Genomic DNA, 16,211 nt, shown 5'->3' with positions numbered 1-16,211 from the left:
GATTAATTGAATATTTTCAAATTGAATGGTATTTTATGTGAACTAAGGGATTTCACTGGCAAAGGTAACCCTGACTCACATCCTTTGGTAATGTAAAGAATTGCACTTTGTCATAGCAGTTTGGGCACAAATGTCCAGAAATACACTGTTCTCCAGGAGTCAGGTTTATTGAAAGGTTCAAGAGAGCCTACCGAGGACTACAGGTAGTTAAGGAGGGCCGTGCTCGGTCCATGGCCTTGCTGGGGTAGCCATAATAAGCATGGCATTCGGGGTTGGTCCTGCTTATACTCCTAAGTTTTTGGGAAATGAGGCAGAGCTGGGATAGCCCACACTTGCAGACCCCTCTCCTGACTTGAGGCTTGAGGAAGTGAATGCCTAGGTTATGGGAGCACCCTCTGGGGAGGAGAAATATTTCAGCTCCAGGGGGAAGCAGTGGCTCTCCCTAGGCAGGTGTTGTTCTCGTCTGACCAAATGAATGATTATTATTACATTTTTATGAATCCCTAGAAATTCCCTTTTGTTTTCTGGATTGCCTCGTGAGGGGATGTTGTTGATATTGTGATATATTTGGATTTGCCCGGATCTGACACTAGGAGGTTCCAATCCTAGCTGAATGAACCAGCAAAGACTGAGACTGCATGAATAAATGACACCTGCAGACCTAACAGCAGCTTCACAGCCCTCAGTGTCAGGGCTGGAACAGGTGGTAGAGTTCAGCCAGGCAGTGAAGCTGGCTATAATTTCTGTTTCCTACCCGCAGGCAGAGATAGAGGAAGTAGAAACTGAATAATGAAATGTCTCTAGAAGCTTACTGAAGGGAGGAGGGGCCCAGGAAAGACAACGTTTATAAACAATCTAAGATTAAAAGATCTGGTTCCCTCTAGGAAGGCAGTGGGCCAGCTGTGGTAAGAATCTTGATTGTCAAAGTCACTGTCTTATGCTAGTTGGCCATGGCTTACGATTCACATGAACTCACTTGGAGCTAGGGTTGTGGTTTCTTGTGGCTGTGAGTTTCAAGTTCCTTAGATAATTAGGAATTCTTGTGTGGGTGGATTGAGATGCATTCACCTCAGGAGACAGGTGATAACAATGAGGGCAGCCAGAGGGCACCATGAATTGCTGACACTTTGTCTATAATGTCTCATGTATTGTGTGAATCCAACATCAGTTTCACCTCAAAAGCCAGAGGCCGCTCTGGAGAATTCCAGGGGAGACGCCGCTTGCAACATGCTTTTAGTAGTGTTTCTGTAAATATCAAGAATCAGGGCAACGTACCCCTATCTGTACTTTCCTTAATCTGGTTGAAGACCAAGGTGAAATCAGAGCAAGTTCTTTTCTTCTAACTGGGAGGTCTTTACACAGAGTACACTGATGTACCATATAGAGTACAACAAAAACACGCTGATCACCGCCTCCTGCCTCCCTCTGCCCTCTTCTACCTGGTGAGGAGAAAGAAGAGGGTTCTCAGCCCAAGGGATATTAAGGGTTACAGCTCTCCACCCTCTAGTTAAGGGTACATTGATGATGGGGTAGGGTAAGGCGGAGGTGTAGCCTGCAGGTTCTGTGGGTGGGATGGCAAGGCACAGGCTGGACAGGTGTCCAGCATTAGGTTGCTTCAAGGGGAAGAGCAGAGTGCCCCCCCTTTTACGGTGCTGGCACTGGCCAGCCTCTTAATAAAGATTGGCCAGGCTTTCACGGGGTCGGCTATGCACGCACAAATAACCTACCAGTCCTCTCGAATTACAACACACACGTGAAAGACAAATATTTAAATGCTACATACACGGTAATGAACATGCCATGTCCCTAACTTCATGGAAAGAGAGTATAAACTAAAAAATACATATATAATATGAAGAGAATAAAGCAGAGTAAGCAGAAAGTGGGTGAAAGGGGTAGGAGTGTGCCATTTTAGACAGTGGGGCCAGAGAAGGCCTTCCTGAGAAGGTGAATTTTGAGCAAATACATACGTTATCTATCAGAAGGAGCCAGCTCTGCCGAGATCTGGGGAAAGCCGGTTGCAGATGGAGGAAACAGCATGTAGGAAAGGTTGAGGCAGGGGTGGCTTGGCACCCTGAGGACAGGACGCTTGGTGTGGCCGGAGAGGCTAAGCAGGAGGAAAGGTCAGAGGTACCCAGGTCCTAGGAAAGGAGGGTGGGTTTTCTTACGGGTGTGACGAGAAGTCATTGGAGGGTTTTGAGCAGGTAAATGCTGTGCTCTGGTTGATGTTTCTAAAAGGTCCCTGTACTGATTAGAGAATAGGTTGTAGGGGAGCATCGTAGGGGTGATTCTGTAAGCAGACCAGCTAGAAGTCCCTTATAGTAACCCAAGTGCAAGAAGGCTGCGGCCTGGACAGCAGAGAAGCATTTATTCCTAAATTCAAGCTATTGCGCTCTACCCACATTGCGTCATCTTGCTCTTATCTGAAGAGTTACAGATATCAAATGATTTAGGAGACAGTCTTAGGACCAAAATGGAAAAAAAAAAAACACCTCACTGGAAGGCAGCGTTTGTTTGCAAAGCTCAGGCTCCAAAGGGTTTTTCCTCAGACCACTAACAAGAGGGTAGTTCGTATACTTAGGGGAATTGACTCAGCCCTCGAAGTGGTGGAACGCTCTCTAGGAGACGGGATGCACGGAGGGACCCTGGAAAGACCACAAGAAAAGCCCCTAGTGAGCACGCGTATGGTGTTAGGAGTAACCCTGAAGAAAGAACGGGCTGCAGTTAACGTTCTCATGGTGGTCTGGGCTGCTGGGGTCTGCAGACCACAGACCTCACGCTCTTCACCTGACCCCAGCCCCAGAGTGTGCTCCCTTCCCAACGATAGGTAGGAATCCCCTCTTCCACTGGGGATTCCCAGCATAAGGTTCTCAACTCCAGCCGCCTGATTTCACTCTGTTCCTGCCTAGAGAGCCCACAGGGGACCGCGGAAGGCAGAACATGGGATACCAGAAGGCGAGTCCGGAGCCCTCCCTGTGGTCACTAGCTGAGGGCTTTTAACGTGCGTGGTGTGTTATCATTGCAGTCGCTCAGGCTCTTCCAGGGTCTGCACTGCCTCCTTGGACACGCGTCTTTCATACGGCCAGCTGCAGCCCCTTGGGGTCCCGGGAGGGCCCTGTCCCCTGTGCAGCCCGTGGCCAGGAGTCATTTGTGTCTCAGATACACGCAAGAAGGCTCTCAGCATCTGTTGCTTTGTGTGTGTTGTTAACACTGTTCTGCATTCTCCTTCTTGCCCTTGTGTGTAAACAGACCATGAAAGAATGCATTTTTAATTTTTGTATCCTATATTTAAAAGAGAGCCTCTAGAGCTTCCTTCTCGTGTCTTTTTGAGATCTGCCTCTTAACCTGGATTCTTATATTTGCATCTCATACTCTCAAACTCTGCAAATTTCTTGGTATATTTAAAAACATATGCGTCACAGTGTTAAGAGTAAAGATTAAATGGTTTCACAGCATCACAGTGGAGGGTACTGGATCCTCGTGTAACTTCTCTGCTTTGTGCAGCCACCTGAGAACCTTGACTTTTATGCAGTTGTATTTTCAGAGCTGATGGGCATTCACAGTGTCTGTTTCTTCACTTTTCTCCAGCTTAATGCTAAGGTGTTTCTAGGCAGGACCAGGATCTATCTGGACTTACTTAGTGTTATTCCCTAAATGGATATAATTGTCGAGTTGTTATTACTGGTTACCCGATCCTTCCCCAACTTCGGTGTAGCAGGTTGTTCTAGCTTCATTTCAGGTTTTTCTGGAGAAACAGCTGATCACACTCTCCTTAGAGGAGTGAGGGTTGGGGCATAAAGCCTGTTTCTTGATGTGCACGTAAACATTCCCTGTTGCTGTTTCATATATGACAGACGTAGTGGTGATACCCTATCCTGGGTCCAGAAGCATCTGTGACTTTCATCTCACTTCATTTTAAATTCAAACATAGCAGCAGCCTCAGAAAAAAATGAACCCCATTACTTCATAATTTTCTTGTGGCATTTACTACATTTACCATCTGTAACGCTGCACCTGTCTTCTCTCTCTCTCTGTTACACTGTGTTATGTTGTATTATATATTACATACTATATATAAAATATTTTTTGTGTATTACACAGAACACACACACGTAGGTATGTACTACATCTGTCTCCAGCCAAACTTCTCCTGTGCTACAGACCTGTCCATCTTCACCTAGCCCCACCAACCAAGACTCAGTACTTCTAAAATTGAACCCTTCCCCTTTTTTTGCTTCTTCTCTAGTATTCCTTATATCACTCACCGGAACCATCAGGTCGTTTCTGAATCTCTGAGTCTGTTGATTCCACTTCCTGGGTGCTCTTACATCTGTTCTTTCTCCTGCCTCCTTAGTTTGTTTCTTGTTTAGACTGCTTCGGGAGCCTCCACAGCTCTTCTGCTTTCAGTCTTCTGCCCCTCTAACATTTTGCGTGGCCTACAGAATGCTCTTTCTAAGACACGACTGTGTTCTCTGTTCCCACAGGTCCATTCTGTGCCTTGCTCACCCCTGCTCAGTTCCCGGAAGCTGGCCTCTGTGGGCTTCTTTGCCCTCTGGCTTCCAATGGTTTGGCAGATGAGAGGCACTGACGGGAGGGCGGGAGAGAGCTCCCCCTGAAGCTCTGGCAGGGCTTGCATCCCCTTAGACTACTGTCCTTTCGGCTCTGGTAACAACGGGTCCTCCCTTTGCCATTTCAGGCCTAGGGATGTTGAAGTCTTTCTGCTCTTGTTGGTGCCTGGGAACTTCACGGTTCCTTGTTGTTAATGCCTGAACCCTGCCTACATCTTCACTGAACTCTTCTCAGTGAAACCCTTTGGAATGTCAACAGTGTCTTGCCGACACTTTGACACTTACCTAAAATCCTTCAATGCTCTGCTTTCTGCGGGAAGTCCACCCTCCTCAGTGTAACAGAAACCACCTAGCTCTCTAGCTGCAGGTGTTGAAATGTCCTGTGTATTCCCTACACTCCGTCCTCGTGAATGGCCGAAGCACTTCCATGATTTCCCTCATCTCCATGGTTCTGTACACATTTGTCACCCCACCCCCTGACTTCTGTCTCGTTGCCTCTGACTGTGCTTCAGTGCTCCTCTCACGTTTCCTCCTTTCTGGGAAGCCTCCCTCAATCCTTGCCCTCTACTTCAAGATTGAAGAAGTGCCTATTCTCCATGCTCTTGCAGTCCCTCCATCTGTCATAAGAGTATTGGTACTGGACTGTAATCTTTTTGTCTGCCTCCTGCTAGATTGGAAAGACTGAAGGACTATAATTACCACGTAGAAGAATTTACTGGCCATAGACTACAAAAACAGCCGTCATTAACCCTGTGAATAAAAAAGAAGATAAGATTCTGGGCAATTACATATTTAGGAAATATATTCTTTTTTCCATTTCTCAGTTGCAAGATGTAAAGCTTTGAAGGAAATGGATTTAATTAAAACGTCTCAGTCAGACTGTTACTGCTACAATCAAAAATCCCAAGTGAAATGGAAGTATATATGGTCAACTGTGCAGGTAAGAGCCTACTTTCAAATTATGTCTTAGGAACAGGGAGTTAAAACGTACTATTTCAAGAGTAGAAGTAGCTTTTGTATGACATAGAGCTGTGTATCAGTATGAAAGCTGCCTGGGGGATTACACACAGCAGTTCAGGTTGGGGGGGGGGCTATGGGAGGGGACGTTAACCTCCATACTCTTCATCAGCCCCTCTCCAACCACTCCAAGTAGATATACTATCTGAGTGCAGTGTGCTTGCTGTTCGGACATGGCTCAAGACAATACCCTCTTGCCTACTTTCCAAAATAATTGCTATCTCAGACCCTTCTCTATAGAAATCTGAAGTTACCTCTGATCCCAGGTGTGGTCAAGATAGTAATTACTCTTAATAGCCTAGCATTTTCCTTCCTTCAGCATTTAATGAATATTTATTAAGCACCTACTAAGTGCCAGGAATTCTTCTAGGCTCTTAGGATCCATCAGTGAACAAAATAGATCCCCGCTCCTGTGATGTTTACACTCTTGGGAATGGGGGTAGGGGGTAGGGTGGGGTTAGCTATAAATGTAAAAGAGGAGAAAATTATAAAACTAGTAAGTGCTATAAAAAAAGAAAATGTAGAGTAAGATAAGTGGAATGAGGGGGGTGGAGGCAAGTTGCAGTATTAAAAAGAGTGGTCAGGGTCTTTCTCATTGAAAAGGTGACACATGAGTAAGATCTCAGTGATGTGAGTTACCCAGCAGGGTATCTGAGGGAAGAGTGTTCTGGCTGAGGGAAGAGCTAGGACATCATCATATCAATAGGCACTTGATGTTGCTTTGTACTATTACTGATAATATACACCACTTTGGTCACTTGGTTAAGGTGTTATCTGTCAGTTTAGTTTTACCACTGTAAGATAACTATTTTCACCTCTGTAATGAATGACTATTTTGAGGGGATAATTTGAGACTGTGTATATATTTTATTCCTCATCAAACTTTTACCCCCTAGTTTTATTATCTGTTGATGATGCTTGCCTGAATCAGTTATCATCACGATGTTTATCAAATGGTGATTTTCTAATTCCATTATTCCTTCTACATTCATTGGCATTCTTCTATAAGGAAGAGTTTTACCTCCCCCATTTATTTATATCCATATGGTTTCATGGATTGCCAATTCATTTGCTGGACTACAATTCCTTACTTTTATTATTTGTTTTGTTATTCAAATTGTCCTAGATTTGGCCAGTAGGAGCCCCTTCGAACTAGCTCTTATGTTCTTTAACTTGTGCCTATCATTATTTGAGCACTTCTTTACCTTCTGGCAAACAAGATGTTCCCAAGCTTATCCTGTAATTTCTTAGACGCAGCTCTGGAGTCATACATTTTTGCAAGGAGCATTCAGTGTCAGGTGTGTTCATTACTACCGGATATCATTATCATATGTGTATATACACACCCATACTCCTGTACACATGGCTGTTTCTTCCTTCCTTTCTTTCTTCTTACTTCCTGTCTGTCTGTCTTCAAAAACCATGAATTCTGATCTCTCCAACACCACTGGGTTCACTCTAGTCTTTCTCCTTTCCATATCTATAACTCTCTTCTCTGATTGTGAGAAACCTGGTTCCCATTCTCATCAATATATTGATTTATTTGCCTAATCCTAGAGTAATTTCAGAGTTGTTAAGCCATACTGTTGTGAAAAACAAACCTAGTAACAAGAGCTCAGTATTTGTTTACAGTGTGTTTTATCTTTAGTTTGAGGGGTCACAGTCTAAATATTGTGCTCAAAAGTTACTTGGGTTAATTCATTCCTACCCATCCCCCTTCAATATGGTTATATTATTCATTTGAAATACACTTGTTTTTATTTGTTTCCATTTCAGAGTTTTTCCTCATCCTGGTTGATTTTATTATTATTTTTTAGTATGTACAATATTAATATGGCTCAAAAGTCAAAACTACACAAAGGTATTCTCAGAGAAGCGTCACTCCCCCTCATCCCTTCCCACCCAACCCATGTAGGTAATCAATCTTGTTAGTTTCTGGTATATCTTTCCTGTGTTTCTTTTTACAAAAGTAAGTGGTGATGCGTATTTATAGATGGTGCTTAAAGCCATGGGACGAAGGAGTGAGTTTAGACGGAGAAGAGGAGAGGACCAGCGACTGAGCCTGGGTCAGTCAGATATTAAGAGGTCTGGGAGGAGGAAGGGGCCAGCAGAGGAGAGAGAGAAAGGGCAACAAGTGAAGGAGGTGCCCAGGGAGCCCCAGGAAGTGCGACAGGGAGGAGGGAGTGATCAGCAGCGCCAGACTCTGTTGATGGATCAGATAGAATGACTGGGAATGAGTTGACCATTCGGTTTAGCGACACCATGCCACAGATGACCTTGTCAGGGGCAGCCTGTTGGAAATGAAAGCCTGACTGAAGTGGCTAAAGAGAGAAATGGGGGAGAGGAACCGGAGGCTGCAGGTATTGGCAACTTTTAAAAAGAATTTTATTGTAGTGGGAAGCGAGGAAAGGGGGTGATAGCTGAAGGGGAAAATGGAGTCAATAAAAGGGTTTTTTGTGTTTTTCTTTAAGTGGGAAAAATGCCAGCATGTTTGTAAGCTGATAGGAATGGTCTAGTAGAGTGGGAAGAAGTACTGGTGGGATGTCCTTGAGTAGCCAAGGTGGGTCGGATCCAGTGCACAGGTTGGGGGCTTGCTTTTAGAATGGAGCATGTAAATCTCCATGGCAGAAATTTCCTCTGGAAATGCACAGGCCAGAAGCAGAGCATGTGCCTGCAGATGCTGACAGATGGGGGGATATGGGGATAAGAGCCCTCCCGGTTCTCTTCCGATTTCTTCCGTTCTCAGTGAAGTAGGAAGGATCACCAGCCAGAAGTGAGGCAGGGAGAAGTCATTGAGGTATTGAGGAAGGAGAAGCCGTGAGGTCATCGTTGAAGAGTGGAAGAGCCACTGGATAGGAGTGTGTGGTATGATTGCCGACAGCCTTCCGGTCCTACTTCAGGTTCACAGTCAAGGGTTTGCAGTGAGAGCACTACGAGTTTCTCCAGCATGATCGGTGGTGCAGATGCAAAAGTGGAATAGGTGGAGGGTTGGATTTTGTAAGTGAGTGTGACAAAGCACAAGGGGTACAAACAAGTTAAGGGTACATATAAGGGAATGCTTTATAATGATTGATCATGGAACTTAGCTGGAAAAGAAGGGGCTGAGGACATCAAGGGTGAGGAGCAGAGGAAAGGTGCTTGCTCCCTGCTGGGGTTAATGCTTGCTGGGGTCGGGGTGTTAAGGGAGGCACGCTGGAAAGGTAGGAGGTGGTGGTCAGCTAGTGGGGTGCATTTCATGCAGCCTGTATTGGGGGCTGCAGTGTGGGACTGACAAGATTGGGGTGTGGCTGCAGGCATGATTAGCTGAGGTGAGTGGAGCATAAGAGGGGAGGAGTTCAAGGAACCAAGAGGACAGGATATTGGAAGGAGTTTTGTGTGTATCTTGTGTATATTTAATCCCAGAGACATGACAGGAAGTAGTATTGGAGAGCGAGCAGCAGAGAGCCAGGAGCTAAAATCCAAGAGAATCGGGGCATTGGTAGACAGATAATGGGTGATTTCACCTGAGGCCTGAGATTCAGAGCTGGTGCTCTCTTTTCCCTTTTCAGGCTTGCCGTATCCTTGGACAAAGAAGAGAAATAGAGAGGGACAAAGGCAGCAGCAGAGTTGTCCTTTAATGATCCCTGGGCTGTCATCATCTGCTTAGTATTGTAGGTGGTTCTTTGCTCTGAGACTTGAGTAGGACCTGGGGTTGGGTTCTGATCCTCCTTCAGCGGGCATGGTGAGAGAAGCCTGAATCACATATGCTCAGCTGATCTGTAAGATAGAAATGCTTTTTTCTCAGTCACAGTAGAAGTGGTAGATATATAAACCCTATTCTCATTAGGTTTATAACCAAATAGTTTGCTACCTATTATTTTCTATCTCATCCATTTTCACATGTCTCTTGGCCACAATAACCTGCTGGAAGAGGGAATTCCATTATCCACAACTCAGGGGAAGAAACATCCACTTTAAAAAGTGTCTGTGCTCCAGTGTGTGTTGACTAAACACAGATCTCTGGATCTGTCCCTGGGATCAGAATGTTGCCAGGTACCTCTGAGTGTTCTTTACTCAACCAGTCTTGGGCTCTCTTTACTCCTTTTCTCATGATTTTAAGAAGCTTGTAAGAAGTTTTAACTTCTGTGTTTGTGAATTCGTTTGTTCTTGTTTTGTAGGTGAAAATTACCAGTTCAGGCCTGCTCAGTATTGTATATATCACAGAAAGATATAATTGCCAGTATCCAGAAACCATTCTGTCTATTATCAAATGTGTGATTCATAACCTTTGGACACCAAAGGAGTCTAATGATATAACCATAACCATCAATCCATATCGGGAGACTGTGTGCTTCTCTGTGAAGCCTGCCAGGAAGATATTTATCTATACCGTAAGAGTGAATCGAAACAGTAAGTCTCTTTTTATTATACTTGATTTCTGGAATCAGTTTTTCTGGAGTGACATTTCAGTAAATTGACTTTTTTTCACTACACTACATTGACACAGAATCTTTGTTTGTTGTGTGTCTGTGTCTTTTTTGCTCCAGTTGTGGATTTCAAACTCTTCCTTGTGTTTGTGGCGGGCATTTTCCTCTTCTTTTATGCAAAGACCTTGAGTCAGTAAGTATTCATTTTTACTTTCTTAAATTTGTGAATCAAAAAGAGTAGGACATTTTTAACCCTGTGCTGAATAGTTCCACACTAGTTTTTAGGTCTTGCTTTAGATTTTGCAAACAATTGGTCTGAAGACAGTGTTTGAAAGGTTTTAAAACCAGTAACATTTGTTTGTATAGTATGATATGTACTGCTTACAGAGTACTTTCACATGCATTACTTTGTATTATGTATCAATATACATTTTTTAAATAGATTTATTTTATTTTAATTAATTTATTTTTTGGCTGTGTTGGGTCTTTTGTTGCTGCGCACGGGCTTTCTCTAGTTGCAGCGAGGGGGGCTACTCTTCGTTGTGGTGCTAGGGCTTCTTATTGCGGTGGCTTCTCTTGTTGCGGAGCACAGGCTCCAGGCGTGCAGGCTTCAGTAGTTGAGACACACAGGCTTCGGTAGTTATGGCTCACGGGCTCTAGAGCGCAGGCTCAGTAGTTGTGGTGCACGGGCTTAGTTGCTCCGTGGCATGTGGGATCTTCCCAGACCAGGGCTCAAACCTGTGTGCCCTGCATTGGCAGGCGGATTCTTAACCACTGTACCACCAGGAAAGCCCCTATACATTATTTTAATTGATTTGATTCTCTTAACAACTATGTGAGCTCTGGATTATTGTTCTCAATTTATAAATGAGAAAACCGACATCTGTCATTACATGAGTAGTCTTGCCAGGGCTGAAATTTATACTCAGGTTTTCTGATGCTGGGTGCCGTCCTCTCTCTTATATTTGCACCACCTCCTAGATTTGTGGCTCTGATACAGAAGGTTGAATTTAACATATTATCCTGATACTTTTTTTCTTATAACTTCTCTCATGAAAAAGGAATATCTTTCCAATAATATTTTACTTCTTAACTTGCTATTCTGGACATTATTTATTTTCAAGTTTTTCCTTATGGCTTAAGAGAGTGTGTTTCATGTCCTCCATGGTCTTAATAAATTGGATGTTGCTTACATAGCCTGAAGAGTAAAGCTTGGACTCAGAGGAGATGGGCTGCAGGCCTGAATCCTCCAACTGGCAGGTACTGACTTGGGAAAGCCTTTAATTTCTTGGCGCCTCAGTTTCCTCCCATGTAAAATTTTCACAGGACTGATGTGAGAGCATGTTAAGCTCTCAGACAAGTGCCTGCTATGTGATAGGTGCTCCAATAATTATTATTGGACCAGATTCTAAACATAGAAGATAACTCAGACATTCTGTTTCGAGTTAGTGGCAAGCTACCATAAATTTCAAGTAGAGATTTCATTTTTTAAGAGTATAGGATGTAATTAAAGCTGCCATCTGAGTTTTTCTTCTTAATAATCTTTATGACTACTGTCAAGTTAAACATGTTTCTAATACTGAAAGAGCGACTTGGCATTTAAATGGCTTTTATCTGCTTGTCTTGACAGGAGCCCTGTTTTCTTTTACTCTTCGGGGACTGTGCTAGGTATTCTAATGACATTAGTCTTTGTCCTGTTGCTGGTGAAAAAGTTCATTCCTAAGGTAGGTATACCATGTACAAATGAATAAAAAAATGGAAATCATGATCTCATAAACATGAAAAATTGATTAAAATTAATTCACGTTTATTGTGAAAGTTCCTAATTCAAACCGTATTTCTACATTGTATAAACTGGCTTAAATTGTTTCTTTTCCAAGAGATTCCATTTTTATTTATTACTATGTGTAGGCTTAAGTATTAAGTTTTGGCGATACTTTTTTGAGACCCTTTTATTCTCTAGATAATACGTTTTTCTTATGAGTGATGGGGGCTTATTCTATGCTGAGTGCAGATTTCTCTTGGCTCAGCTGAGGAATGTCATGATGCTGAACCATTGGGGCCTTGAATAACAGCATTGCTACATCTGGGGATTTCTTCATCATTATTAGTTCCCCCAAAACACCTTCAATAAAAGAATGCCCCGCATTTAGTTGAGGATACATATATATTAGTTCATGATGCTCATGTTGTAGTTACTCTGATGAAAGCTTGCAACACCAGCATTATTTTGAGATAAATTTATTCTTTAGAACAGTGCTTCTCCAACGGTAATGTACATGCAAGTCACCCGGGGGTCCTGTTGAAATGCAGACTCTGATTCAGGAGTCTCAGTGGGCCTGAGAGTCTGCATCCCAGCAAGCTCCCAGGTGACATCAAAGCTGGTGGTGCGTGGATCAGACCTTTAACAAGACACAAGAAGAGTATCTTGAGTTGACTTCAGTGCAGTTTGATATAGAAGTTTTGAATACAAAGGGTTTATTTGTTTATTTCTATTTTTATGAGAGTGAATGAACCAAAAACTGTGTCATTTATTTTCTTCCACACACAGTATAGCACGTTTTGGGCTCTAATGGTTGGTTGTTGGTTTGCTTCAGTTTATATTGTGTGGCAACTGATGGAAGAGCTGAAGTGGCTGTGGTGTGAAAACAGAATATATATATTAGGTAGGTAAAACTTTAAATAATGTGGTCTATTATTGGTAAAGCTGAGAAGTACAGCCAGGGGCCTTCTTTTGACATATGTTTCTCTCCAGAATCCAAATTTTCATTTTGAACTAAGGAGAACTGTTAAAACTAATATTTTATTTTATTCCCATGCTTGGTGATTTCAGTTCACTAGTTCCCATTTTAGACTATTTCTGTATGACATCCTTCTTAGTTTTCTATACTAATGATCAAAAGAGCAAAAAAGCATTTGCCCTTTTGGACTGCATGTGCTTTTGAGCTGCGGTTAAGCTCTAACCACATCTAAATTGTAATGAAAACACTTCTCTAAAATGTGGCTCTTTATTTCTTTTTCTTAATTTATTCAGTATGAAAGGTGAGAAATCCTAAATATAAATGACTAATGAAAACTTGACTTTTCAGAAACAGAGACACTTGTTCTTCTTGTTTGATGTTATTTAAAAAAACAAACAAAAAAGAAAAACCCAACTTTTTTAAGTGTTTTATTTGGGAAATTATAGAGAATGGGAGAATCAATTTTCTCCTAACCTCTTAGTGCCAAATTTCTCCCATAAGTCCACCCACCCAGAACAAAAGCAATCAATTCTTTGTTTCACTTGAAGGTTTTATGTTTTTAGCCCATTTTTCTTTTTACGCTAAAGTATTTTCAAACTTAATTATTGCTATTATGGTGTGTTTCCTTAAATACTTCACTAAGCATCTCTACAAGGCAAGAGCATTTTCCTCTATAGTTAAATAACTATTAAATCTAAAAAAATGAATAATTACATAAAATCATCTATTATCTAGGCCATGTTCAAATTTCCTAAACATCCTTGATGCTTGTTTTGTATAAGGTAGGATATAGTCCAGAATCACATTTTGCATCTATTGTGTCCTGTAAGTCTCTTTTAATCCATAACAGGTTTTGGGGTGTTTTTTTTCCCATCACAATGATATGCTGAAGAGACCAAGTTGTCCTATAGAATGTCCCACTTTCTGGATTTCTCTGATTATTCCTTTGTAGTATAATTTAATTTTTTTCTCTCTCCCCTGTATTTTTTATAAGCTGGAAATTAGATCTTGAGGCTTGCGTACATACAAATGAAACACTTGGCGAAATACGTAAGAGGCAATGTGCACGTGACATTGGATCACAACAGGAGACACCACAGAATATCTCACTGTCCCTCTTTTGGTAATACAGAAACTGAGCACTGGATTACGAGGGTGACAGCCCCATCCCTGCACTGTAAAATTATATTTTCATTTAGTGACTAGAAAATAAAAACTAGGAATAGCTTTTGTAGCAGACTGTGACATACACTGAGGCTTATTCCTGACCAAAGCAACTGTGATAACATTTGCCCTCTAGGACTCTGGACCAGAAAATAGGGATACTTACGTATTAATATTATAATAATTTATTATTATACATCCTTAATTATTACAAAAGTCAGCCTAATATCTCACATGGAAGGAATAACTAGCCCTAAATGTATTTTTCAACTTCATTGGAAAAAGAAAACAAAAATGAAGGTTTTCTGATATGTTCTTAGCTCTAAGCCATGGCTCTGCTGGTTTTTCCCCATAACTTTTCAGTTCAGTGTTATGTTGTTTTACATTCTTCTGCTTTTACAGGCTACGTCTTGATAGTTGGGTGTCTCAGCTTTACTGTTTGTTACAAGCACGGGCCCCTCGTGGAGGAGAGGAGCGTGACCCTCTTGGCGTGGGCGCTGCAGCTCCTCTCCCTGCTCCTGGTCTATGCTGGCGTGGCCATTCCTCAGTTCGCCTATGCAGTGATGCTCCTCACCCTGTCGTCCAAGATCCTGCACTACCCACTGAGAGCACTCGCTTACGTGAGATGGTGCGTATCTTTTTTTTTTTTTCCATCATAAATTTGACATTTTGAGCTCTGGTTTTATTTATTTTGGGGGGGGGATTTTTTGGACACATCATAGTTAATCTCACAATTAACTCCACTTCATCTGGATATTTCCCTCTGAGAGGGGGACAGTTAGAGAACGTAATAAGCATCTGATTCCATCCCCATTGCTAGTCGTCGTTCATCTTTCAGAGGTGCACCACCAATTACTAGGTAATGACAGCGCACCAAGAAGTCACTAAAATCAGTGGCAAAATTACTTGGGCTCGGAGTCGCCTATAATTTCTACTTTCATTTTACGTTTCCTTTTTTTAGGGCCCAGGACTGCTTTAGAGGTAATTGTGCATATGAGATAAGAGTTAGGGAACAGAAATGAATCACAAATGATTGAAAGTTATGATTTATATAATTCGGTTAAGCCTTTGGAAAGTACAGAAAGAAAGATGAGACAACTTCTGTTGTCACGGCTTTATGATGTCCTCAGTCATGGAGTCTGAGCACCTGTTTTTGTGTCAGGTGCTCAGGTGAAGGAGATGGTCCCTACCCTTGAGGTGCACTTGTTGACACATAGGCATATGTTTCTATAGCTCTGAAGTGTTAAAGTAGGCCTGCACAGGAACTGTGGCGTGTAGAAAAAGTTCAGGAAAGTTCCTGGAGGAGGTCACCGGGCTGAATTTTAATGAATCAAAACAGCCAGATGAATAAATGTAGGAAGGGCCTTCCTGACGGGGAGAAAGCCCAGTTTGGTACCATCACAGGGCCAGTGAGCGAGGCGGGTGTCGGCCAGGTCATGGAGGCATCACAGGCCCTGCTGAAGAATCTGATCTGATCCTGTAACGTGGCGGAGGCAGCTGACCGTTACGTATCTTCGTCAGTGCTCTCTGAGTACTGCCTCGACAGGGTTAGAAATCAAATGCCTGGGGCCCAGAAGGTAGTGAAGGAATGAGTCCAAGCAGAGGGAAGGCAGTGGTGAGGACTGTGTGAAATTCTACAACATTGCCTCCTTGAAAGGGGGTCAGTTGCCATTCAGCCTGAGCTGACTGTTGCCATGTGGGAATATGGGCCTTGCCTTGCCAGCTCTTCTGGTTTTCTAGAGAAGCTGGGAACGTGGATTAGAATGTAAATTCAGACAATGTTTAAATGTTGGCAACTAATCTGAAAATAAAAATACATTCAACAAGCAAAAATCAAAGCAGAGACCATGAACATGCCTCGGGCAGTAGGAGGGGCCCATCTGTCTCCTGGCACAGAGAGTGGAGGTTAAGGGGAGGTTCCGGGGCAGGAGACCAGTCGTCAGACATCACAGCAATCCACGCGAGAGGCAATGAGGGCCTGGAGTAGGGCAGTGAGATCAAGGCAGGAAGAGGGAGTTAATAAATATTTACAGGGTAAACTTGGCTGTGAGGAAGGAGACTCTGTGGTAACTGGTAGTTTCTGGATCTGATGACTGCATGTGTGGTGACGTCACAGGGTTAAAATGCACCAGCGACAGGACAGGGCCCCTCTGCAGAGAATGCTGGGGAGACTGAAAGGCAGCAGGGTCGGGGGACTGATGCTGACTGCTTCCCCCTGCCCTGTCTCAGAGGTAGACAGTGACTGGGGGTCTCAGAGGTCCCTCTGTCAGGAGGACAGTGGGCACTACACATCCTTCAGACCTCTGGTCCTTTGC

At 43.0% G+C, this 16,211-nt stretch overlaps 1 protein-coding gene across 5 annotated transcripts in view; it reads left to right on the top strand.

Annotated features, from left to right (window-relative positions):
• The window catches only part of NEMP2 (nuclear envelope integral membrane protein 2), a 47,423-nt gene that overhangs the window by 9,103 nt on the left and 22,109 nt on the right, over positions 1-16,211 (top strand). For all 5 annotated transcript variants that reach the window (XM_079924048.1, XM_079924051.1, XM_079924047.1 and 2 more), the window contains exons 2-7: positions 5,393-5,508; positions 9,743-9,974; positions 10,112-10,184; positions 11,622-11,715; positions 12,543-12,657; positions 14,299-14,524. In XM_079924048.1, the coding sequence (XP_079780174.1) occupies positions 5,393-5,508; positions 9,743-9,974; positions 10,112-10,184; positions 11,622-11,715; positions 12,543-12,657; positions 14,299-14,524 (856 nt within the window). The remainder of the gene's footprint in view (positions 1-5,392; positions 5,509-9,742; positions 9,975-10,111; positions 10,185-11,621; positions 11,716-12,542; positions 12,658-14,298; positions 14,525-16,211) is intronic.

Source organism: Stenella coeruleoalba (genome assembly GCF_951394435.1).
Source record: "Stenella coeruleoalba genome assembly, chromosome: 6".
NCBI lineage: Eukaryota > Metazoa > Chordata > Mammalia > Artiodactyla > Delphinidae > Stenella > Stenella coeruleoalba.
This window is presented reverse-complemented; position numbering and strand designations above follow the sequence as displayed.